This window comes from Lutjanus erythropterus, chromosome 5, assembly GCF_056507025.1.
Source record: "Lutjanus erythropterus isolate fLutEry1 chromosome 5, fLutEry1.hap2, whole genome shotgun sequence".
In the NCBI taxonomy this organism is placed as follows: domain Eukaryota; kingdom Metazoa; phylum Chordata; class Actinopteri; order Lutjaniformes; family Lutjanidae; genus Lutjanus; species Lutjanus erythropterus.
In genome coordinates this window covers 20,267,412-20,292,536 of record NC_139321.1, presented here as the reverse complement: position 1 = coordinate 20,292,536, position 25,125 = coordinate 20,267,412, and the positions used below count along the sequence as shown (strand labels likewise).

Genomic DNA, 25,125 nt, shown 5'->3' with positions numbered 1-25,125 from the left:
TTTAGCCACAGCTCAGCTTTAGTTTCCCTTCTGAGTTCCATGAAAGTGTGTTTTAATTAACTTAAAGATTTGATTGGAGAAGATAAGGTTGCTTTCAATGACTGCTGGGAATTAAATGTCTTCCCTTGGGGGGGGGGGTTTCTGACTGTTATCGCTTCCTGTTTGTTGTCATGTCAAACTGTGTCGATCAAGACGGCAGAGAGTGAAACTGACGCCCGACAGGGGAGCGCACTGGGCGGGCGGGCAGGGCGATGTGAGGACCGGGGCGCTTAAATCTTTTATCTAAACAATGGCCGCTTTGGCGATAACGGGATTGGCGTATCACCACTAGCTCCTGACCCATATTCCCGAGGAAAACGTTGTTTGCATCGCTCAAGAAGAAAGAACTGAACGGGACTCTACAGCTCTCTGCAGCCGGTTTCCGCTGCGCGCAATCACAGCTCCAGGACGGGCAGCGGTGGAGTCGGTGCGCTCTGGCAGAAAGCGTCCAGCCTCCTCCTCCTCATCTCTGGGCTCACACAGCAGTCAGTGCTCCTCTCTCCATGCCTCCGAGCCTCAGCTACCGGCCGTCATTTGCGGAATCCCTTGCGATGAAACCGCTATAATCCCGCCTGTCTTTTTTTCCCCTCTTTTTTTTGTTTTACTTACTTCACATCGAGGGCGGAAAAGAGAGGAAACCTCACGCTGCAAGTTTTCGCGTGTCTGTTGTCGCACTGGAGGGGAGGAAGCGATGGCAGCCCCGGTGAAAGCAGCGCTGGCTCTCCTGGTTCTCACCGTGGCAAGTGAGTAATCCTCCCAAATCTTCCCGGAACGGGACGGGACAGGGGGACTTTTACTTTGCGTATGGAGCTTTAACCACTCAGTGTTGGACTGCTCATGGTGAAATAGTGTACTCTCTCTAGTCTGTGTGCATGCCAGTTAATGCAATAGGTCAGGTCTGTTTTATAAATGTAATTTAGTGCCATATGTGCTTTGGAGCACATGTGTATTTCAATTTTGGGTAAATGTTTAAGCCACATTTACTTTACAGACAACACGTGATACCGGAAAGCAGGCCGGTGGGGAAAAACAGTGGCATTTCCTTGCGTCAGACAGTTTAGCACGTGATTTTTCCGCACGCCTCAATTAACTTACTTGCTCCCTTTTTACACACCAAACCCACGGCGTCATGTTAAACTTGCTTTATATGCGCATTTCATGGGTGTGGTGTGTGATAAGGGTACATTACTTTTTGCATACATTTCCCTGCAGTCTTGGTCTGTCATTTAAACCACAAACCCAATAAGAATTTTTGAACCACTTGGCACTGTGGTCTCCTCTCATGACTCACTGAGCTGCTGGATGATGTGGCTCTAATTGCAGGAACACATGGGTGTTTAAATCTACTTGATGAAATCTTATAATGGGATTCTGTGGCCCTCACTGTGCCTAATGGCCTGCAGTGTGTGCCAAGGCCCTCTGATGATAATGACAATAACAGACACCACAACTTTTGTTACAGTAGAAGTCTTATTTCTATCACTTTTAGCAACTCGTGAGGAGCTGTCCGTGGTTCTGAATCAGACACTGGGGGGAAATCCCATCTAGGAGCTGCTCATGGTGCTGAAATGGCACCACAGTGTGTTGGAGCATCATCTGCTGCAGCGCTCAACAGGGCAAACCCCAGCACCCACTCCGTCTACTTCCTCCATTTCACTGAGTGTGTTTAGATAGATAGATTCATCCTTTGTACCATCGGCTAGACATGTTTTCATTGGAATAAATGCACGCTGCATGCACATAATAGAAATATGCATTAATAAGGGGGAAAGCTCTATATGCTCTATGTTTCACATAAAAACTTCAAGGCTAAAATGAGCCAGTCAGTCTCATTTTTGGGAGTAGGGAGTATTTTTTGAAAAAGATCTGAAAATAAATTATTGTACTGGAATATATCTCTCCTTCTCAATATAATTAGTAGGTTGTGATTATTTATACGTCATTAAAACAGTACCTATCCAAATTGCCCCCTCTTCTAATAGACCGTTAGCATAGTCTTTTCATCAGTCAATACATATAAATAACACACACATATATATATATAACAAGTTATGTTATGTGATATGTATTAGTGAAAAAACCAAAACACCCCTGTCTCAGACTGGATTCCTAAAGAGTAGACCTGAAAGGACAGACGTGATACCCTACAAGTAGGAATACCCTGAAGAAGACTGTCATGTCGAACTGTAGGTAAATTATTAAAACTTTTTTTTTTTTTTTCGCATCGTGTCTACCAGTGTGTGACTATTTTCCTCCACACCTGGACTTCTTTCATTGACAGCACCTCAGTGCCACCAACAGTGGTGTGCATTCCTCCTTTCCACTGCTTCCATTCTAAAACAGTATGAACATGAAGGTCATTATGCAGATGAAGGTCGGTTTTTACCTGGTGCTGTTGTCTCTTTTTACTTGTTTGTTTGCCTGCTTTTATGATCTGTTAACTCTATTATCTTGGTCCTTTTCTCTGAATTACACTACCTCATATATTCATCTAAATCTTACATCAGCAATATTGTAAACTCTCTAAAACTTCAGATTATTTTAACAGATTTGAGAGAACGCAGTTTCCCTTTCCTTGACCTCTTTTGTTTTCATTATAGGTTAATCTTTTAATTCTTTTCATGACTAATAGTTAAATAAGATAATAGTTTATAAAATGTAAAAAGAATGCTCATCACAACTTTCCAAAGCCCAAAGTCTTCAAATTGCTTCTTGTGTTTGACCAACAGTCCAAACTCCAATTCTTCATTGGTTGTCATGAATGATAAAGAAATGAAGCAAATTGTCATATTTAAGGAGCTAGAACCAGCAAACATTTGACATTTTTGCTTGATTATCAAAAGAGTTGGCAACTAATTTTCTATCAGCTGACTAATCGATTAATTGATTAATCATTGCAGCTCTAGAAAACAACGTAGCAATCAATGTACAAATATCTCAACATCAATATGTATAATTAGTTAGGTGTGTTTATTCATATGTTGCTAAAACAATACAGACATGAAGTTCATTATGCAAATGAAGGTCAAGTTTTACTTGTTACTCTTGTTGCTCTTTACTTGTTTGTTTGTCTGCCCTTAGGACCTTTCAAGAAACTGGAACCAGCAAATGAATTATTATTGTTATTATTGTTGTTGTTGTTTATTTTGTTTTATTTAACAGGGACAGTGCACAGCTACTTAGCTGCACCAGAGTTAGCTGTAAGATAATTTTCATCTGTAGTCGCTGTGCAGGAAACAGAGAATGATTTTTCCACTAAAAGACACTATTATATAAAAACACAATCACAAGACAGGACATGTTCATGATTCAACGGCTTTAGCAATAACTATAACAAGACCACACAAAAACTACAACATTAAGACACCACCACAACAACAATAAAACTACAACATTAAGATACAACAAGAAACAATGAATCAGTTATCAAAACAGTTGGCAACAAATTTGCTTTTGATCAACAAAACAATTAATCAATTGCTCGTTGCAGCTCAATATGCATCTAAATCTCGCATCTGCAGTCATTTCCTCAGACTTGAGAGAGCATGCTTTGTTTGTTTGCTTTATTCCTATTTTTTGTCTAACACATCCAATGTTCTATGGCTCTTTCACAATCACCCGCGGTCATTGCATGACTGTGGCTCTTCTGTCCTATCAAACTTCACTCTGTCTGTTACAGTAAAATGACTAAATCCAGGCAGCCACTTTGTTGTCTGTGTCTCTCTCTGCCAGTCTCTGCCTCTTCTTGCATTTTTTCCGTATTGCATCTGATATTTTCCTTTTCTTCTTTTATGCTATAACTTATCTGACATATTGAATTCCTTATCACGCACTCCTCCGTATCCTTTTCTCTCTGTATCTCCCAGTGTGTCATGCTGTGGTAAATGTGTTAATTTGTGCTACAACTAGCCCTGATTAGATGTTTTGCTCATTAAAAGCCTGCTCTATGCCTAGCAGTGCAGGAGGATAGCGTGTGATTCCCCCCTCACACGGCCCTGACTCTGCTTCTCTGCAGCCCCTGGGTGAAACTTTATATGTGGGTGGGCAGAAATAAGCAGCTCTAAGTTCTGTCCGGGGGTTATTCTCAGGCTGTTGATTCTCACGAGTTTGAAAATGGCCTTCTCATAACTGCAGATGTGTGTTCGTCGGTCAAGAGGGCCCAGCATCAGTGAGTCAACACACTTCATAGTAAACGATTAGTCACTGCTTTGGCGCACTTGTTTGGATGTTCATTGAATGAGAGAAGGAGGCAGATGAAGAGAGAGATCAACCTGAGCTGCATCTGTCATATTCAGAGGAAACTATAGCTGCAACGATAAATAGATTAAACCATCGGTGTTCAACACAGGGTCCAGGAACCCTAGGGGGTCCTCAGAGTTACTGCATATGGTCACCCAAGTTATTGTATAAATGAAAATATGTCTGAAGGCACACAATAAAATGATAAAATGATTCCAACTAAGTCAAGATAAGTCAGCCTATGTGTAAAAAAACAAACAAAAAAACCCCAAAGGCATTTGAATTATACAGCACTGACAAAAGGCTACCCATGAATCGTCATGCAACCATGTGAGCTAGCTAGTCTAGTAAATCACTGTCTGGCACCTATCTTTAACAGTGACCTGGTTAGTTACATATTATTGAAACAGAATGGTCAGTTAGCTGTATTTTTTATCCCAAGTGTACAGACACTCTGTGAGCCCCAATGGATCATTTTGTAGCTTCGTGAGCAAGAGATGATGACATGCCTTGCACCTTATAAACCAAAGCGGAACGTGGAGGGTTGAGGCTAATACAGCTAACATTAGCCATAGCAGCTACAGATAACCACAAATAAGAGGAGACCCAAAAATGGTCAATATGTAGTAGTTGTGCAGTATCAACTAAGGGGTCCATGGCCAGAAAAATGCTGAAGACACCTGGATTAAACAATTAATCAATCGGTTGTCAACTCTTGAATTAATTAGCAACTATTTTGATAATCAATTAATTGGTCTTAGTATTTTTTTATGTGCAAGTCAAGATTTTTGGCTTCTTAAATGTGATTATCAATATCATTGGTTTTTGGACAAAACAAGACATTTGAGGATGTCACCTTGGGCTTTGGAAAACACCGATTGACATTTCTCACCATTTTCTGACATTTTATTTTGACCAGACAAGTAGAGCCCAACTGATAGAGGATTTTCGTGAGCGGTACTGATATTGATTTTAGAGGGGGAAAATTCACCAATTACCGATATGGTGGCAGATGTGGTGAATTTTTGGGTTGGAATATGACTATGCAAAGGCTTTTTTCTCAAACAAATACATTTATGTTAGAATATGCATATAGCAACCAATTGAATAAAGGTGCACAGAGGAAAGAATAAATGAAAATAAAATAAATATTAGCTATTTACCTTATTTTCATCAGTAGTGTTCAGTATCATTGAATTTATGAGTTAGGGGCAGGTTATAATCTGTATTTTATGTTCTGTAAGTTTTCATATCCGTGCATACTGGTAAACAATAATTGTTAGTTGCAGCCCTAGAGGAGACTGTTGAAGACGTACATGTGAGGGTGACACTGAGGGAGGTCAAAACAGAAGAAAGTCACTTTTCCTGCCACCATTGTCTCTCTTCCATACTCAACCTGCACATGTTCCTGTCACTGTCTAGAAAAGAAAGAGCAAATCAGGGCAGACAAACACAAGGGAGAGGTTGTGACAGATTAAAAAAAAAAAAAGTAGTAAAAGAGTAGTTGGTTTTATCCTCACAGGCAAAAGAAGTGTGTTGACGATGAAAAGTTTGAGGGCAAACAACCAACTGAAATCCCATGAGATACTAAAAAAAACAAAAATCTCTCAGGCAGTAGACGCAATGTGAAATGTCTCGTCGGAACTCAGCCACGTGGCTGCGGCTGCATATGAATGGCACATGGGCATCTTTTATAACTCGACTGATACGAGCAGCGTGCTGAGCAAACCCAAAGACAGCTGAAGCCTAAATTGTTTTGGCCTCAGAAAGGCCACCCCAGATGGCAACGCCTTGAATAATTCACCATCCCAAAAAAGAACCTACAGGATGCAGAATTTGGATGCTTTTTCCATCTGTACACCGGACTGATGACACAGCCTGTTCGTCCATCTGCAGCGCCTAAACACAGCAGCAATGTGTCTGTTACGATTTGACGCTTTCTGCCTGTTGTGATGGAGACTATGTGTTGATTTTGATCTAGTTGTGAAAAACTCTCGGAATAATCTTTGATTGTGGTCGAGTCTCTGCTTGTGAGATGATGGCATTTTTATTTTAGCGGCGATGAATTATTGAGGTGTGGAGAGTGCAGCGAGCCGGACAGGAGTGTGTATGTGTGTGCATACATGTGTGATGAGACCTGCTGGTAGACTCCCTAATGCGCCGTCTCTACTTACATCAACCTCATACACATCTCATTTTAGCCTCATCTACCGTTTTAGCATTCTCTGTCCAAGCCCATACCTTACATCACTCTATACAGGCCATACTGTGTCTCTCCAACATCTGCAGTCCCTTCACTGGTCACGTTAAGTCATTTGTCTTTCACAGTTTGGTAATTTTTTTGTGCTGGGTTTATTTTTATGCCACCCCTTACATTTTTAAGGCAATATGACAACTTGTGTTTCTCTCAGACAGAATTCAGAGAGCAGCCAGACAAAAGCAAAATCAAAAATTTTGATTTTGTCGTCAGCCAATGATTTACTATCATTATTGAAATCTCAACAGCATTGTCTCTTTCCAGAAACCATAACCCAGTTACTTGAGATAGAGCCACAGAGCAGGTTCACGTAGGAACTATTTTATTTCTACCAAACTACACTATTCGAGAGAAGGCAGATATCTGTATGGCTGATATCTCCAAAAGTTATAGATAAGTAGCACTACAAGTAAGGGATAAAATCTATGTTTTTGACTTTGAGGTAAAATTTTCCTTTAAAACTGCAAATAGAGAGACCCAGGGAGTAAAAAAAAAACAACCTGAGAGTGATCATAAGAGAAGTAACAGCGACTATGAACATTTATAGCCACTGTTCTCCTAAATGGTGGTTTTAGATCCAGTTAAGCTGTGGCATTTGGAGGCAGGAAGTGGTTTTCTCAGAGAGGTTTGTTAATGAACGAGAGCTTGGGTTAATGGTCGTTCAGATAAGGATTTAAAAGGTCATGATTTTAAACATTTTTTGCGCCTTAGTTTTTCCAAATAAAACCAGCCAGCCAACAGTATCTGCCATGTGCTGATATTAACAGGCTGCTCAAGATATGCCAAGATATTCTGACTTTTAGTTCTCAGTATGGGTCAAGCTCCAAAAACGCTGGATGCTACATTTTGCATGATGCAGGCAGTATATTCTGCCTGACTCTCCTAACCTGGTAGATTTCCATGTCTTTCAAACACCATAAGCTCAATGGTACTGCAGGTTTTCCGTTATAAATTTTTAAGCCCAGACCAATATAGCCATGATGACATCATCAGGGTTAGGTTTTTGGATGTGAGACACAGAAAACATTACACAAATGTTGTTAAAGTCCGAGCAGTGCTACTCATGATGAGTAAAATGAACTTACTGTGTAATCACAAATGTGATTGAAGCTAATTTAATGCAAAGTTTTACATTATTTATTTCTGTTTTGCTTTGGCAGCACAGAAAGATTGCAGCTTAATACGATACTGAACAGCTTCCTGATAATTTTATGAATTTTATGGCCACTCATCTGTTTGCTGCTGCTGGGTGATTTAACAGCTTTTTAACGAGACTTAAATCCAATTAACCAAAGCACAGTGACAAATAATAAAGCTGACAAGCAAACAGTGAGCTAGACCAACAGGATTTATAGGAAGTGTAGTCTCAGCTCCCAGACCACCCAAATCTCACAATCACACCAGTTGCTTTTAATTATTGCATGTCATTGTGCAGCAGTTTGCTCCCTCATTGCATATAAACAATAAATTGTTGCTGGGCTGTGATTCAATCAAGCGACACTCATGAATCACTGTGATTTCCCATGAATCATTACCATAATATGGCACAATCCTATTTCATTTTATCAGATTAATTATACTAATCTAGGAATGGTTTTGTCTTACACTCTTTTCTGTTGTTTTGTTGTGTTTGTGTGCATCTATTGTCCCCTCCTCCTCCTCTCATGTGTCCCTTTCATCTTCTCGCTGTCTGCCTGACAGACAGAGCTCTGTGTTTCTGAGCTCTCTGAAGACATTTACCCTCGAGGTTTAGTGTCATGTCACAGTTGCTCAGACGTTGGACACTTCTCCCCTCTCCTCTGCCTGCTGGAGGTTAATGTAGACTGACCAAGTGTAGAGTGTATCAACCCTTCCTGCACCTGCCTTTAAAGCTCAGTGTCTCTTATTTTCAGGTTGATCCTGACATGTCACAGAACACATTTCTGTCTTGAATATTTATTGATGTGACAGCTGGCAGCATTGTTGAAAACCAGTGCAAGTAAAGTGCCAAAATAAACAACAGTCAGAGTTGTCCAAAGCTGCTAACTGCACAGTTTTCAGATGCCTGGACACAAGTATATTGCTGATGTCAGTTCAGACGTCTTTGCACAACTGTTTCAATAAGAATGATTGACTATATCACAATATCTTCTACTGAAAATGGTGCCCTTTGTAGCTGGAATTAAACGTTGTCTTACAGTTGACTTAAGCTGGCAAACTCCACATCTTAGACTGTTAAAGCCATAGTCTGGATGATTTGTTGTGGGGTTGTATGAGGTACTTATCCATAGTTGGTGTATTTCCTACAGTAAATGCCGGGTGATGTGCCCCAAGTTAGGAGAAGCAGAAAGGAGAACCAACAGGTAGTAAGCAATGTACTACTGTGGATGGGGTCAGCAACAAAGTGTAATTTAGCCACTTTAAAAAAGTCCACCTACAAAAAACTATAAGTTTAAGTGTACACTATATTTAGAATATTTTCACCACTTTACCTCGCTGTCAGACAGCCTATTTTCGACTGAGACCACCATTATATTTGGCAACAAACCAAACCTCATAGCCAAAATCAGTCATTTGACCTTGGAGGACACGAGAGTTGCTGATCTACTGCTGCCTTGATCTGTTAGTCTTTTGCATTATTGTGTGACTTCAGTGAATCCAAAGTATCCTTCTGAAACAGAGTAACGCAAACAAATCAATCAAAACAGCAGTAAACCAGCAGCCCCTGTGGTCTGCGAGGTAAAATGACTGATTTCATCCATGGAGTTTGGTTGGTTTGGAGAAAGTTATATTTGGTTGATATAACAATAGTTTCCCATCAGATTGTCTGCTGGCAAAGTAAAGTAGAGAAAACAATCTAAAGAAACTGATATAGACTTTTTTAGGTGGAACTTTTTAAAGTGGCTAATAAAATACTTTTTGTTGCTGACTCTGTCCACAGCAGTTCATTGCTTAGCTTCCATGTTGTGACGCCTCTGTTTCTACAAACTAATACACCGAGCTGTCGATAAGTACCTCATGCATTTCAAAGCAGTTAAACTATCCATTTAGAGGCAGGTAAAGGATAAAAACCATTGCCAAAGTTACACAACTCTCCTCCTCACCTGCTCTCCTTTTCTATTATTACTAAATTTAAATTGTTTATTGGCAGAGGTCTTAAATATGTTTTTTTTTTTTGTGAGTTCAAGGCATGATAAAAAGGCACCCCACAGTTTTGTGTGCTGGCTGTGGTCTTGTAAGGCCGTGGATGACTCAACTGAAAACAGACGTCACTGTACGTCAGCTGCATAAAAGAGACCTAAGACATTCCTTCACTAAGACATCAACACAAATTCCCCCTACACCCAGCTGGACGGGTGCTGACTCATCTGTCTTCTGAATCTTGAATGGATGTTTCCAGATGTAGGTCTCCCAACTAAAAGAGCCTGCAAGATGCAGTCTGGCTGTGTGAGGCTTGTATTTGATTAAATTCCATGAAAACATGTTTTAAAGATATCCTCGCTGAGTCTTCCCGGTACTTTGATGTCTGGTGGAAGCTGAAATGAAATCTTTTTCTATTTGATTTTCATATTGTAACTTTGCTATGTTGGTCTATTCTGTATACGCATGACATCTATTGCATGTTTTTCCATCCTGAAGAGGGATCCCTCCTCAGTTGCTTTTTGTGAAGTTTCTTCATTTTTTTCTAAATCAGAGTTTTTTGGGGAATATTTATCTTATTCTAATCTAAAGATAGAGGAAGTTGTGTGCTTCTCAGGCTGTAAAGCCCTTGAGGACAGTTTATGCTTTGTGATAATGGGGTATATAGATAAAACTGACTTGACCTGACATCATATTTATATTTGTTCTCAGTTAAGCAAGGCACTGACACAAATGCATGACACCCAGACAGGGGCATTTCCAGATTTTTTTTGACTGGGATGGTACAAGTGGGGCACTTAGTTATGCTGGGGTGGTGTTATGTATGTGCATCCATATTATTTATGTGCAGGCATTTGATTAGTATTCATTTATACTTCTCATATCTACTTTAATTACACTGAATTATCTTAAAGTTTCTTATATTCCTGTGTTTAAAGCATAGCATAAAGAGAGCTACAACTGTGATCTCATTATTCAACCCTGTATTGTAAAATTATCAATAAAGCAAATTAACCTTATAGAAAATTTAAAGTAGGGTACATACAAAAGATACACAAGCTGATTTGGTTGTCAGATGATGAAAAATGATGACAGAAAGTGGGGACTATGACTCTATATGTTTCAGGATTTTGTCAGTCGAATCAAATTTGTCTGTTAAATATGAATATTTGATTATAGGTTCCTTTTTCTTCATGTAACAATGCTTCATTGAAATGTCAGATTTTTGAACAGTGGGACATTCTGGGTCACAGTGAGGCCATGTTAGCCCTCTGCGCTAATGTTTGTTAACTATGCTAGCAATGGATCGGAAATATATGACAAATATTTTTGCCGACACTAGATATAAAACAAAGCCAGAGACATGAGGTTTCTGCTTGTTCAAAGCATGTTTTCCTTCACCACAGTCTCCTTAGTGCTTGGTCTTGGTGAGAACTATTAAGCTTAAAAAAAATTGTCTTGCTGTGAGGTGCAAAGTCACCACCTCTAACCAGAAGGCAGAGGATAACATTACCTCGGAGCATTTTCAGACAAGGCCTCTCTTCTTCTGCTGCACTGCTCTTGTCTCAGAACTACGCGTCCATGGTGTCCGCAGCTGTCTGCAGTTGTCCATGTACGTGTCCATTTGGTTGGATAATCCGGGTCTCACTCATACTCAGCCCGGACTTGGCCGGATGAATGGCTGCCTCTACCTGTCGCAAACATCTCTGGGACAATTCGACATAGTGGAATGATTTTTAAGCGCAGTGTGAAAGCGAGGAGTGCTCAGTTTGCTGAAGCTTCTGAGGACCAAAGTGTCCCTAAACGTGCACTGCTTTCTGACTGACAAAAAGAAAAACAAACAAACAAACAAACAAACAAAAAAACAAACAAAAAAACAAACAAACAAAAAACACTGCTTGACTTGAAGAATCTCAGTTAGCCAAAAGGTCCCCAAGTGATGATTTGAATCTTTGACTTTCAGATGCCAGTTCTGCTGTGGACCTCTGCTGGACACTGAGATAATGGCAGGAAATATAAATGACTGGAGGACTGACAGCAGAGGAAAAATATCTGTTGCTAGGACAGAAATTAGTTCTACTGCAGTTCTTATTTGAGCTGAATGTTAATGCCAGGATAAAAGCTGACAGTACATATTTCTGGAGATTAGTTACTTTTCTGGCTCTCTGTTCCCAAGATCATTAATTAGCTAATTTATTAGCATACTTTATGTAGCATCTATTTTGAACATGGAAGCTTATCGTATGGGGCTGATACACACAATATTGACTTCTTGTGTAAGTCCACACTCTCTCTTATCTTACTTGTCACCCTCAAGTTTACAGTCCTTTTTTTTGTTTAGTTTATTTATGAACCACAAACAAGGTGGTGACAAAAGGCTTCCAGAGAACAAGTGAAAAGAAAAGCAAAGAAGAAGTACAAGAAAAGACACAAGAGGAAAGGCTTTTAAATGAAAGCATATGTGACATAGAGTGCTTTCTTTCTTTTTTGGGAGCACAGAAGAACCACGTTATCTAGACCTCTAACTAAAGCTAAGCCAGATTTTCAGCAGAAGGACAGCAGGTGGAAATCAGAGCCTGTTGAAGCTGAGTTGTTTTTTAAATAAACAAATCAACCTGGATGCTTTTCACAAGTTTAAAACGTATGAAAGTTTGGCAACATCTGTGTTTGAAACCACCCACTATCACCGAAGCTCCGTGACCCGGTCAGACACTGTTCTTTGTTGATTACGAGGGTGAAATCAGCCCTCCGGTGGCTCACTGGCTGTGTGTGTGTGTGTGAGTATGTTGGACTGTGACTCATTATTGTGATATGGACTGACTGCAGATTGCATGCATTGTTACTCTCATTACACACTCATTACATCTGAGGACATGCAGCATGCTGCATCGCTGCAGCACCTAATTGGTGAGACCTTACAGCACGAGATTTAAACATCGCTTCACCAACTATTGCTCCAGGCACATGTATGTGTTCGCTTCTGTTATTGTGTGTTTTTGCATCATAAACGTGTTCAACCATGGTGACGATCAAGTATGTCAGGGAGCCGATTAAGAGGAGTCAAGATTAAGATTAAGCAGTGTCATTTATTCACTTCTCTTATTCAAGGTGTTTAATTAATGCTCAAAAGAAAACCTCTTAAAGACCAGTGAAACAGCTACCAAACTGCATCTCACTGACATTTCTGTTCGTTTTCCAGCTGTGATTCATTCCTCATCCATTCATAAAATGTCTACAATGTCATTATGCTATTTATTTTGACACAGAGTCACTTTAACCTGTTTACTGTCAGTCAGCAGAGTTTAATTATTAAATTGGGAAGTTAAATTCAAGGTTGCATCAAATTCAAGATTTATGAACCACCACTCATGGACTTCTTCCCACTTTACAATCTAACTGAGTCAATCAGAGATTGACCTCTACTTGTGGCCCCAGGTGTAGAGTCATCATACCTAATCTTTTAACACCCACACATAATACAGTATGAGGCATCCCAATGCATGTCATGACCTGATATGAATGCATCATCGCAGTACTCCTCAGATAATGACATTTGGGAAGTCACGATCAGAGAAGTGGATTTTTAAGGTACATGTGCAGGGCTTTAGTTTGACAACAGAATTTGATTACTAACAATCAGAGGATATTTTAGCTTTATGAAATGAGTACATTGGAATAGCTGCCTTGAGGCTTTGACAGTGTGTAGAAGAGATACATGGTATGCTATTGTTTTATACTAACATGATAATTATTCTTTTAATTTGCTTAGGCCAAGAATTGCTTTGATACCAAATACAGCTGTACTGACTTAATTTTAGAAAACACCTTGACCATTTTATTTATGGAAACTGATGAAATAATGAGTTACTGGTGCTATAAGAACAGTAGCAAGCAGTAGTAAGATGGGCCAGCAGTGCTTTTCATAGTGTAAGCCCACCTGCAGCATCTTCAAATTCTCTGCCCCAAATCTACCAGACAAGCCCTTCGATAGCTCAGCTGGTAGAGCGGAAGACTGTAGAGGAAATTTCAGACATCCTTAGGTCGCTGGTTCAAGTCCGGCTCGAAGGAGTGACTTTTGTGGCATCAGTGGCTCAGTCTGTAAGGACTTGGCTCGGGGACCATGGGGTAGCCGGTTCAAATGAACTTGCTGTAGAGGTCACAGTACACCTCCTGGCCACTGCTGAGCAAGGCACCGAATTCTCCCGAATGCTCCCCCAACTGCCCGAGGTGCCTGTTCCTGGGTAGCACCAATCACTCTACCACCTCTCCCACAAAATTGTATGTGCGTAAGTGTATACAAGCCTATGTGTGTAGAAAATGAGTAAAGGAGTGAAAAAAAAATCAGTTTCCCTCAAAGGGGACAAATAAAGAACATTCTTCTTCTGTCCCGTGGCGTGTCACATTGTGTGAATTAGACACATTTAATGCTGAAGCAACCACTTTATAAATTTGTTGGGAGGGAAAAACAAGGGACTATATACTATGTAAGCATGCTAATAATAACATGCTAACTATGACATATCGACTACATACATTTTTAATATCTCTACAGTTAGTGTGGTATTAATATTTAGCATTTTGGGGTTAGCTAATGTTTACAATGCTTATGTTGACTGGAATTTGGTCATTTGGTTTAGAGGTTTTATGTCATGAGCTGTGTTGAACGTGCCAATTTTGATCCATCCTCTGCAAATTCATCCAAAAGCTTAAGTTCAAATTCGGTTTTACTGATTATATGTTAGTTGACACAAGGTCAATGGTACAATAAAATGTGAGGGACAACAGATCAGCTCGGTAATAAGTGCACTATAGTCTCACAATGCCAGACAGATGGACACTGTGCCGTCTACTGATCATCTGGGGATTTCTGAATGCAAAGCTGCTAGAACAGCAGCAAGAACAGCTGCTATCAAACTTACATCTACACCTACTTACCTACACACCTGAGCTCTCCCCCCATTCTTCACAGCAGTTGTTTTTAACTCTCTGTTCTGTCTATATGCCACTGGACAAAGTACTGTTATAGGGGCGGCCAAACAATATACGTCTTCATGTTTTCATTCCGACCTGCAGACTGTTGGCTCTCTGGGTACATGCTGCACCATCCCTGTGTGGGACTAGCAGACTAACATTGCCATCCCAAGAGCCACAAACATGATTGAAAATGATATTAAAATGACACCTGGAAAAACTTAAACCCAGCTTTTATGAAACTTATTCTCATCTTGTGTGAATTCTCTCACTTGACCACAAACATAGAACGTAATAGCACACAAGACAGGTTCTCGTCCATCGTTTGAAGCTGCTTTCCATCTCTTTGTGTGTGTGTGTGTGTGTGTGTGTGTGTGTGTGTGGCGTGTGCAGCTGCCTTGTGTGCAGAGGTGGAGGAGCGGCTGGTGAGTCACCTGTTGTCACCGGAGCGCTACAACAAGCTGATCAGACCAGCTGTCAACAACAGCCAGCAGGTCACCATTTACATCCAGGTGTCTCTGGCCCAGCTGATCAATGTGGTGAGGAAACACACACACACACACACACACACACACACACAAATCCACATATGCTGTCCTAATTGAGTCATATCCTACTAATTTAAGAATCATTCAAGAGCACAAATTGGAAGATACTTTTTCTTAAGCCTGCAGACATATTGTCAGCCATCAAACAATCTGCTTGTGTGTATTTCAGAACGAGAGGGAGCAGATCATGACCACCAACTGTTGGCTCAGTCAGGTTCGTGTTCCCACTCGTCGTCTTGGTCTCCTGTTTGTGTGCATGGGGTCATGCTGTGTCCAAACTCTACCTCTCAGGGGTAGTGTCTGACTCATATTAGTCATCAGTAAACACACACACACAAACACACATACACACTTACAGACACACCATCACGTGTGTGTTTGTGGTGCTGCAGCAGTTTTAGGAAAATATGCAGAGACATTCAGCCGGAGGTCAGCTCATGACATGTTGGACTAAGATGTCCATCTGCAACTGTTTAAAATGCATTTTAGCCAGATAGGGACTGGCTGACCTAGTGTGTGTACTGGTATTCATGAATCATTATGTTTATGTATGTTTTATGGTTAAATGATTTTTGGATTGATTTTCCCCCTTGTGTGTGTGTGTGTGTGTGTGTGTGTGTGTGTGTGTGTGCGTGCACTTGTTCATCAGGTATGGAATGACTACAGATTAATGTGGGACCCTGAAGAGTATGAGGGAATCAAGAAAATCCGGCTCCCGTCACAACACATCTGGCTGCCAGACATAGTCCTCTACAACAAGTATGTCTGACAGAATGAGAATGAGTGTGTGCGTGTGTGCATGTGTATGTGTGTGTATGTGTGTGTGTGCGTATGCGTGTGCGTGTGTGTGTTTCTAAAACTAAGTGATTAAAAGAGGAACAAACACAAACACTGAGCAACTTTATTCAAAAGCCCTATTTTCCTAAAATGTTTTCTTATATCCTCTTATTCTTTCTATCCTCTTATCTCTCCTTTGTATCCCACTCTTCACCTCTTTTAGGATAATGAATACAACCAGAATGTTTTGATAACACTGTCTAGACCAGGCCTACTCAATTACTTTTTTTTTTAAATAGTAAAGTGCCAAGGGGCTGGACATTTACATACACTATGTCTGTCCTTTTAAGCTGGGAATGTAGATGTGTAAAACAAAGTACCTTTTCATTCTTTCCCTCCACTCAATTAATTTTCACAAGCAGGAAACAAACATTATGTACAGCAGTAATGGAAAAAAACAAAGCACCTCTGTAATCCTAGATTAGAAGTCGCTTATTGTTTTAATAAACACACTGTTGCTTTTAAAGGGACAGTGCACCCAAAAATGAAAATTCAGTCATTATCTACTCACTCTCATGCTGACTAATGGTTGGGTCTAGGTTTTTATTCCACAAAACACTGCCGGAGTTTCACAGGAAAACAGTGTTGGTGAAAAAAAATAAAATAAAATAACAACCAGTAAATAAATAAATAAAATGCCTCCATACTGCTCATCTGGCAAAACCTGTCTTCTAAAGTCCCAACATGCTGTTCTTTTGCGGGCACACATTATCACACTACACACGCCCTATTCAGATGGTGTTCATGCGCATGTGAATGTGGCTCAAAGCTAATGATTTACAGTGAAGCTTTAGGCTAAAAACATGATGTAAATGACATCTTTCAACTCATCTTGGCATATTAGGCCTTTAGGAGACTTGGATTACACCAGATGAGCAGTATGGAGGCACTGTGTGCTTTTTCTTTGGTTGCTTTTTATGTTGGAAAACTGCACCATGAGGGTGAGTAGATAATGACTGAACTTTCATTTTTGGGTGCACTATGCCTTTAACATCTTTATTCATTCAGTTTGAATTCCTTCCCTCTACTTACACGGCCTGAGTTAAAACTGCATTTAAATACAATCACAATGATATATTTTTTCATATTAATAAATGATCAAAGGGCTGGTTGGAGTTTTTTAAAGGTCCACTGGGCTGCCAGTTGAATAGCCCTGGTCTAGACTGTCTGCAGAGACCACAGACAGTCTCATGATGATGAGTGTTTTTTAAGGGATGAGAGATTATGAATTTTGCAGACAAAGCGAGACAGGGACATATTAAAATGATAAAATCTGCAGGTAAGACGGCAGCGTAGGCTGCACCTTTGATGACTGATGCCCACATGAAGTGATCACATGTCACATTTACATTTGCACAACAACTTATTATTAGCAGTGGCCTTCACCTTATAGTACCCAGAGAGAAATTCATCCAAATATAAGATAAACTTATCAAACTAATCTCTATACTAAATGTTTGGTTTTGCAATGATTTAATTAAACTGAATCATTGCAAACAGGACAAGAACAGGATTCAGAGCATGATGATCGTTTTTAAAATCAGTATATCCAGAAGACATAATGTACTACATCCAGGTCTTTTGGGTTTTCTCTGTCCTTGCACCTGACTAAACATGTTTACAGATGCAAGGTACAGAAACATTAAAATATTTGAGATTTTATTCCAACACAGCTCAGCTGCATTTCACAGTATTGATTATGATATATACATTGGATCAATACAATCAAATCATAGCCTTTGCAATCAAAGTGTCAGTAGAAGTCGATGAACTGTAACACCGTTACTGCACATGCAAACTTAACAGCATGGTTACTCTGGACAACAGGAGCACATCCCTGTGCATTATTATACATTACTGAGAGGAAGTGCACAAAACATTGATGTGAGAATATTCTCACTTTATGTGCATGTTTAAAAATCATCTTGCAGCTGCGCAAAACAGCTGCAAGGGAAAATCAATACATGAGAATGTCGATGCTGTAATTTGCTCATTCAAGAAGAAATTAGCCCCACTGCTTCATATCTACTGGAGTGTTAGCTGACAGACACGGAGGCTTTTGGGCCTCACCTCATCTGTCAGCCATATAGGTCAACACCTGGGTCTTTTTTCCATCTGCTAGATTCTTGTATAACATTAACAGTTAAGGTTCATCATTTGAAATGTAGATTTTGTTCAGTCTAGCAATACATATTTAACATGATAACTGTTAGATGTTCACTTTCTAACTCTCTTTTAAACTGCATAGCTTAATTAGTCTGACATTGGCTTAAAGTGAATTATGTACAATAACTGGGGGTATACAGTGTATCACCTTGGTTCTCAGTTGTCAGTGGTGGCTTCCTCTTCTTCTTTTCCCCTTGGTGGATATAACAAACACATTTCATTGAGGAGAGACTTTGTTCTGAGTCTAGAAAATATATTTAACTGACATGTGCACAATCGAGGTAAGAAATGTGAAAAGTCTTTGGCGATTAAACTCCATTGTGACATAATCGCGTATAAAGGGGGTAGTGAAGCCGTGCTTAGTAAAAGAAACCCCCTGATGGAGTCTAGCCACTGGTGGTGGTGGTGAAGGGATGGCTGATGATCTGGATGAGATGAGGACTGGACTTCTGATGAGCTCAGCCTGGGCTCTGGATTAGAAGAACTAGAGGAGAACGGGGTGGAGGAGGGTCACAACCATTCTGTGCAGAAATGCCAGCTGAAAGCAGCAGTGAGGAGAACAGATTTAACGTTCTGGCACAAGGACATGATTGGCTGATGGAGATTGTGGCTTAAATCTGGTTGGTTGACTTCAAAGAGTGAACGCCCATAGATAGCTGATTGGGAATAAGTGGGTAAAGAGAGAGGAGCAGAGAAGGACAGTTATGAATGAATGAGGCATAAAGATAGTCTTTCTGATAGAAGACACCCTGAGCTTCATAAAACATTGAGTACAACAGCCTGCAAAACCACAAGATTTTGCATACAGCGCTAAATTATAGAGAAAACAAGGGTAATGCTGAATTTAGCTTCAATATCTACTTTAGTTTGAAACATGCTTTGATTTGACTGTTTGCTTGACTAGACTCTGATGGAGTTAATCATAATAAGGAAAGGTTAGTCAGTTACTTATGCATAGGGTATATGTAATTAAAATAAAGACTTTCTTAAAATGTCTAGACAAAAAGTTTAGAAATATTACTTTCTGTTCTTTGCAAAAAGGAAAAAGGCCTTCAAAAGTTACCATTTGTCAATCAGTCATTGTTCTCACTGGCAGCTAGAAATAAAACAGAACAGAAGACAATAGAAAATAAGTTAAAACCATCTTAATGTGATGTAGCCATAGTAAGAGAGTTACTTCAAATGTTAAAGTGACACCATGGGACTTTTTCTGAAAAACGACCACTGTCACCACCAGTGACAGTAAGGTAATGCTAAATACAAAACTACTGTTTACATAACTACTGTTTAGCATTTATTTAAAGTGGTGAGCTATTGTAACAGTAGCACAAGTGGACAATATTTACCTAAAGTTGGTTAATCGTAGCATAACATTAGCCACCGTCAGCTACAGGTCATTCCAGACTGACTAAGACTGTAGCAGCAAAGCGGTCTTTGTATTAAAATTTTAATTTGTAAGAGCAACAATGAAGCAGTTTTTAACTCTGAGATGATGATGTTTTTCTTAAAGTAAAAAAGAAACCAAAGTGTCTTAATCGGTTAGATGCAAAGAGATTAGTAAGATTGAGATAAACCGCCTAAATGCAAAATCCCTTCAGTAGCGGTTTTTGGAGCTTTCAGTCTTATCACATGGTCTTTATCAGCAGATCTACAGTAGTTTCAAAGAATGAACTTTGAACCTCAGCTTTTGATTGTAACACCTACAATTCCATTGAAACTGAGCAATCTCCATCTGTGTGGACATGTAGCTTTTGAGTTATGGTCAGCAGGTTACTCCTCCGTTTATGCAGGACTGGTAGGCATTAAACTTTTACGATGACAGTTTGCTGGTCAGCTAAAGACTACATAAAGAGCATAATGGCTTAAAAGGCAGAATGATAGGAGATGATCAGCACTACTTTACGACTTAAGGTCGTGGTCTCTGGCCAAGTCTGGGGGACCAAAGGTCGCAGTAAGCAGGTGGGGCCTTTGCATTTTTAATTAGTCTGCATATTCACAGCAGAGCCAAAGCATTAGAGACTGAGTGTGATGGTTGGATTCCTGATCTACTTTATAATTGATAGGCCACTTATCTATAATGCATCACCTGCAGCCTTGGTGAGATGAAGAAAGAAAGTCAGTCTCAGCAGATTTGAGTTGGGGGAAGTTGCTGCCATGTTGTTGGGATGTGTCCCAAGTGGTTCCTCCCTTAAGATGATAAACCTTGAACACACATAACTGTTGCATGTGTCACCTCTGCAGACCCATGGTAGCAGTCATGAAATCATTTGCTTGACACGCCATCAGTCAGAACAGTTAAGTGATTTACTCAAGTAAACTTTTTGTCTCTAGATGTTATTGCTGCAACACTGATTTTGTTAATGCTTGCTCAGGTGCACTAATAGGATAAGCAAGATGAAGATTGTAATGGATTCACCATCGGATTAAATAGATCTGAACCAGCAAACATACAGTAAAGTGGTTTTAAGTAAGTAAAGGTTGAAGGTGTAAGAACTTCTCAGTTATGTGATGGAGCGTAGAGTTCAGACAAAGCACTTAAGTCACACTTGCATTAACTGACTGATGCCAGCTGCTTCATTCAGGCTTCATCGTCACTGGCTGAGACTACCCTCCTTCAGCATTCCAACCTCATTCTTGTAAGCTTTACCTTTTTTTTTTTATTATAGATGTAACCAAAATATAATATTCATGTATGGCTTTTGTGACAAGGAGCCTCAACTAAACTCTTTAGTTTGAGGTCACAAGCCAAAAAGATTCAAAAATGTCTGCACTGTTATAGTCAAGTCCACCTAAACCGAGACCAAGTCTCTGTCAAGATAGAAATCAGTGCAACGGGTCAGAGACAAGATCAACACTTTGAACGATTGAGACCAAGTTGAGACCAAGACCAATGCAGGGTGAGACTGAGTCATGACCATCGTATATATAATGTATATACATTACCGACATAACTTTATGTGGCATGTCACCACATTGTTTATCACAAGAAAAAACGTAACTTAGCTCGCTAGCTTTGTTTTCATCATTTTCACTTAGCTAACCTATATATGTTTCCTTCCTGAGGTCTGATAAATGTTTTCCAAAATTTGTGTGCATTTTCTTTAGAAGGCTGTTTTGTTGATGAACTCCCAGACAGTCATAGAGTCTTCCCCTGTCTCCCACACTCACTGGTGGAGTTATGTGTTTTAATGCCTGACAGATAATCTTTTAATATGAATATCTGAGTGCTTTGACTTTGTCTTTCTCCTGTATTTTGCTTATCTCTCCTCCTCTCAGTGCTGATGGGACCTATGAAGTCTCCTTCTACTCCAATGCCGTGGTCTCCAACAATGGGGAGGTGGCCTGGCTACCACCAGCTATCTACAAGTCCGCCTGCAAAATCGAAGTCCGTGATTTCCCTTTTGACCAGCAGAACTGCACCCTCAAGTTTCGCTCTTGGACCTACGACCACACTGAGATCGATCTCATCCTCCTCAGTGATTATGCCTCACGTGATGACTTCAAACCCAGCGGTGAGTGGGACATTGTTTCACTGCCTGGACGCAAGAATGAAGACCCCAATGACATCAGGTACCTGGATATCACCTATGACTTTATTATCAAGAGAAAACCTCTGTTCTACACCATCAACCTGATCATCCCCTGCATCCTTATCACGTCGCTGGCTATTCTGGTGTTCTACCTCCCGTCAGACTGTGGTGAGAAGATGACTCTCTGTATCTCTGTCCTCTTGGCCCTGACTGTGTTTTTACTCCTGATCTCAAAGATTGTGCCACCCACGTCTTTAGCAGTGCCTCTGATTGGGAAGTACCTGATGTTTACAATGGTGCTGGTCACCTTCTCCATCGTCACCAGCGTTTGCGTGCTCAACGTGCACCATCGGTCCCCCAGTACCCACACCATGCCTCCTTGGGTCAAGCGTGTCTTCCTACACCGACTCCCCTCTTACCTCTTCATGCGAAGACCTGGTAGTTCCAATATCCGCGAGAAGTTCCGGAAAAAACACCAGCAGCGATCGTACTCTGACCAGAAGCTGCGTGGAGCAGACGGAGGGACCGGAAGTCCGGTGGGAATGGCAGATTCCTCCTCTTCCTTCTTTGTGAATGAGGATTCGGCCAAACGTTACGGCTGGAAGATCAGCGACTTGTCAGAGAACACAGAGTTCAGGAAGAGGATGACGCTCAAGTGCAATATTGATGTGGAGGATGCAGTGGATGGAGTTCGCTATATCGCTGAGAAGATGAAGAGTGAGGATGATGATGAAGGGGTAGGTGTAGCTGCATTAGTGTCATAAGTCTATCATAAGTCACCTTGTTTTTTGTCACACATCTCATTCAATTCCATTCTATCATAGGTTTTTTGAATCTTTAGGGATTTTTATATTTGTGGCAGGAATGTGGCAGGTTAGTAATGGATAGATACGAACTACACTAGCAACACGGCTCTATGGATAGCAATTTTGATCTGTTGGTTGGTCAGCCACAGTCCTGACTGAAATATCTCAGCCTGAGTGAAATCTTTTCACAACTACCAATTGGTTTCACATAAAATGTGGTACAGATCTTGGTCATGGTGTCCAGAGAAACTTTGCTGATCCTCTGACCTTTCATTTATCATCATGAGTAGGTCAAACTTTTTACTTATGCAGTGAAATTTCTCAAAATCTACTGGATGGATTGGCTCAAAATTTGGTGCAGACACTCATGGCCCCCATATGATGTATCTAATGACCTCGGTGATTCCCTGATTTTTCCTCTAGCAACACCATGTGGTTGTCATTATGAGCGTATTAGCATGTTGACATTAACATTTAGCTCAATGCACCACCTGTTAGCCTTCAGGTCTTTGTATAGAAGTTACATAATAATTTGTCTAAATGATATATAGTGACAGGGAGATTGTTCTTTTAAAATAAACACTGCATGTCATTTTTTAGAACGGCAAAGACAACACAATCCGAACACTTTTTTAGGTCTGCAAATGTTAATCTTCTATGTTGTGCCACTTATTCTACGTGAAGGATTACTTTACGTTATTTCCATTATAGGTGTTTTATAAATGATCATGTTTGAGAGTGTGAGCCTTTCTGTGGGTTGCTCAATTAAGGATGTTGTTTTATTGCATGTCTCTAGGAATTACAGCAAAATGTTGCACATCAGTGGTGATTCTTTTGCACTACGTTCTGCACAAGCAACTTTAATTTTTGCATGTGATTTGATGCTAGATTTATTACACAATTGAGCATGAAGAAGATTAACCACAACATTTGCAAAGTTCAAAGCAGCTATGCCTTCCCTCCCGAGCAAATCCATCACAGCAACATCACAGCTGTTTTCTGTTTTAGCCAATAAATAATTAGAGATAAATAATCACTAGAGACAAAAAAATCAGGCAAGAAAAAAAAAATAACTACACAAAACCTCCCCAAACAATTTAATTCACTTCACTTCAGTTCACTTTAGTTGAGGACTGGAAAAGCATGAGTGTCAGTATTTAATATCCAGCCTCTCTCTGCAGATTATTGAAGACTGGAAGTACGTGGCCATGGTGATCGACCGTCTCTTCCTGTGGATCTTTGTGTTGGTCTGTGTGGTCGGGACGGTGGGCCTCTTCATGCAGCCTCTGTTCCAGAGTTACAACACCCCTATTGTTGAAGACATGGACCATAACTGAAACATAAAACCTGAACTTTGATCTCAACATGACCCAGACATGAACTTTAAGTTGTCCCCCCCACCCAGAAATGGAGCTCTGACAACATTTTTAACACATGAAGTCACATGTCCGCCTCGCACCACACGCTCACTGGGAAATGATAATTATGCACTTTAGCCCTCTTCCACCACCTGCTCCCTTCTTTACTTCCACCCTTTGCCCTCTTCATCTGCCATGTGTCCCGCCATCCTCTGCTCCACAACATCTGTCATTCACAGAGGAACTGGGATCTATTTATTTCAGTTAACTCAATAGAGAGATGAAGTCATTCCTCTTCCAGTGTCCCCCATGGGATTTAATTTCATTTAAAAAAATATGTATGGTTGTCAATGGGGAGAGAACTATTTTTTTTATCATGTCTGAATTGTACCATGAAATACACATATGATGTTTGTCAATTTACATAATCACGTCTCTGTTCTAAAAAGTTAAGATTAAAATAGGAAAGTCTCACACAATAGACTTAACCAACACCAACATAACATTTGAACATTTCACCTTATAATGGGGGACAAAGTATTGATTGAGGTGAAGATCACTACAAATCTGCCCCATACTGAGAGCTGCAGCTATGTCAAAGTTGCGAGAGTAAGCTAGCATGCAACACCAGCTCCAGAAAGTTGTGACATCACCTACTCAACTTTTATGTCTTTGATTCACAGTCTTAAAACCCTTAAACAGTTTTGTCCCAAACTGCTGCTTTTTTGACTTGCAAAAGTAGCTTTTAAATTGTCAGACATTGTATGTGTAATTCATGATACAATTCATATTAGATCAAATGGTATCACTGTTAACTACCTCACATATTTTTTCCGAAATAAGGTCCCCTGTTGGTCCACCAGAAGGGGATGGACTTGACCTCCCTGTGGATAATGTTGGTTTATAAAAACGTGGGTCACATTTTCATAGTTTTGGCAGCATTGGTGGCTCAAAGCCCTCAGTTTTTGAAGGTGATTTTATTGACATTGTTTACTTTATTGGACAGTTGAGACAAACAGGAAACAAGAGGAAAGAGAGAAACACATGACATGGTACTTGACCCAACTATTACCAGGACATCCCCAACCCCCAGGTTAGCCAGACTGATTTAGAAGAGAGAACAAAGGCAAACAGTAAATGTACAACCCAAATATATAATAATATATATAATAATATAATAATGTTATGACTGACTTCCTTGTTCAACATTCAACAACAACAAATACTTTGGTTTGTTCAATTATATCAGAATCA

General features: G+C 40.1%; 1 protein-coding gene and 1 non-coding gene across 2 annotated transcripts; both read left to right on the top strand.

Moving 5' to 3' along the window:
• Window positions 1-730: 730 nt before the first annotated feature.
• Window positions 731-24,544, top strand: LOC146326730 (neuronal acetylcholine receptor subunit beta-2-like). The gene is made up of 7 exons (XM_084719839.1): window positions 731-782; window positions 11,225-11,282; window positions 14,958-15,165; window positions 15,344-15,388; window positions 15,824-15,933; window positions 21,454-22,444; window positions 23,695-24,544. The coding sequence occupies exons 1-7, from the start codon at window positions 731-733 to the stop codon at window positions 23,848-23,850; spliced, it is 1,620 nt and encodes a 539-aa protein (XP_084575965.1). The 3' UTR covers window positions 23,851-24,544.
• On the top strand, window positions 13,637-13,723 carry trnay-gua (transfer RNA tyrosine (anticodon GUA)). Its single transcript is given in 2 exon segments — window positions 13,637-13,673; window positions 13,688-13,723. It is a non-coding gene; the product is annotated as a tRNA-Tyr (tRNA).
• Window positions 24,545-25,125: the final 581 nt, after the last annotated feature.

What these genes read in the sequence shown, in the direction of transcription:
- LOC146326730 (XM_084719839.1), top strand. Translation starts at nt 731, where the DNA reads ATGGCAGCCCCGGTGAAAGCAGCGCTGGCTCTCCTGGTTCTCACCGTG. An exon ending in TGGCCCAGCTGATCAATGTG is followed by an intron (nt 15,166 to 15,343) that starts GTGAGGAAACAC and finishes TGTGTATTTCAG; the next exon opens with AACGAGAGGGAGCAGATCAT. An exon ending in GACATAGTCCTCTACAACAA is followed by an intron (nt 15,934 to 21,453) that starts GTATGTCTGACA and finishes TCCTCCTCTCAG; the next exon opens with TGCTGATGGGACCTATGAAG.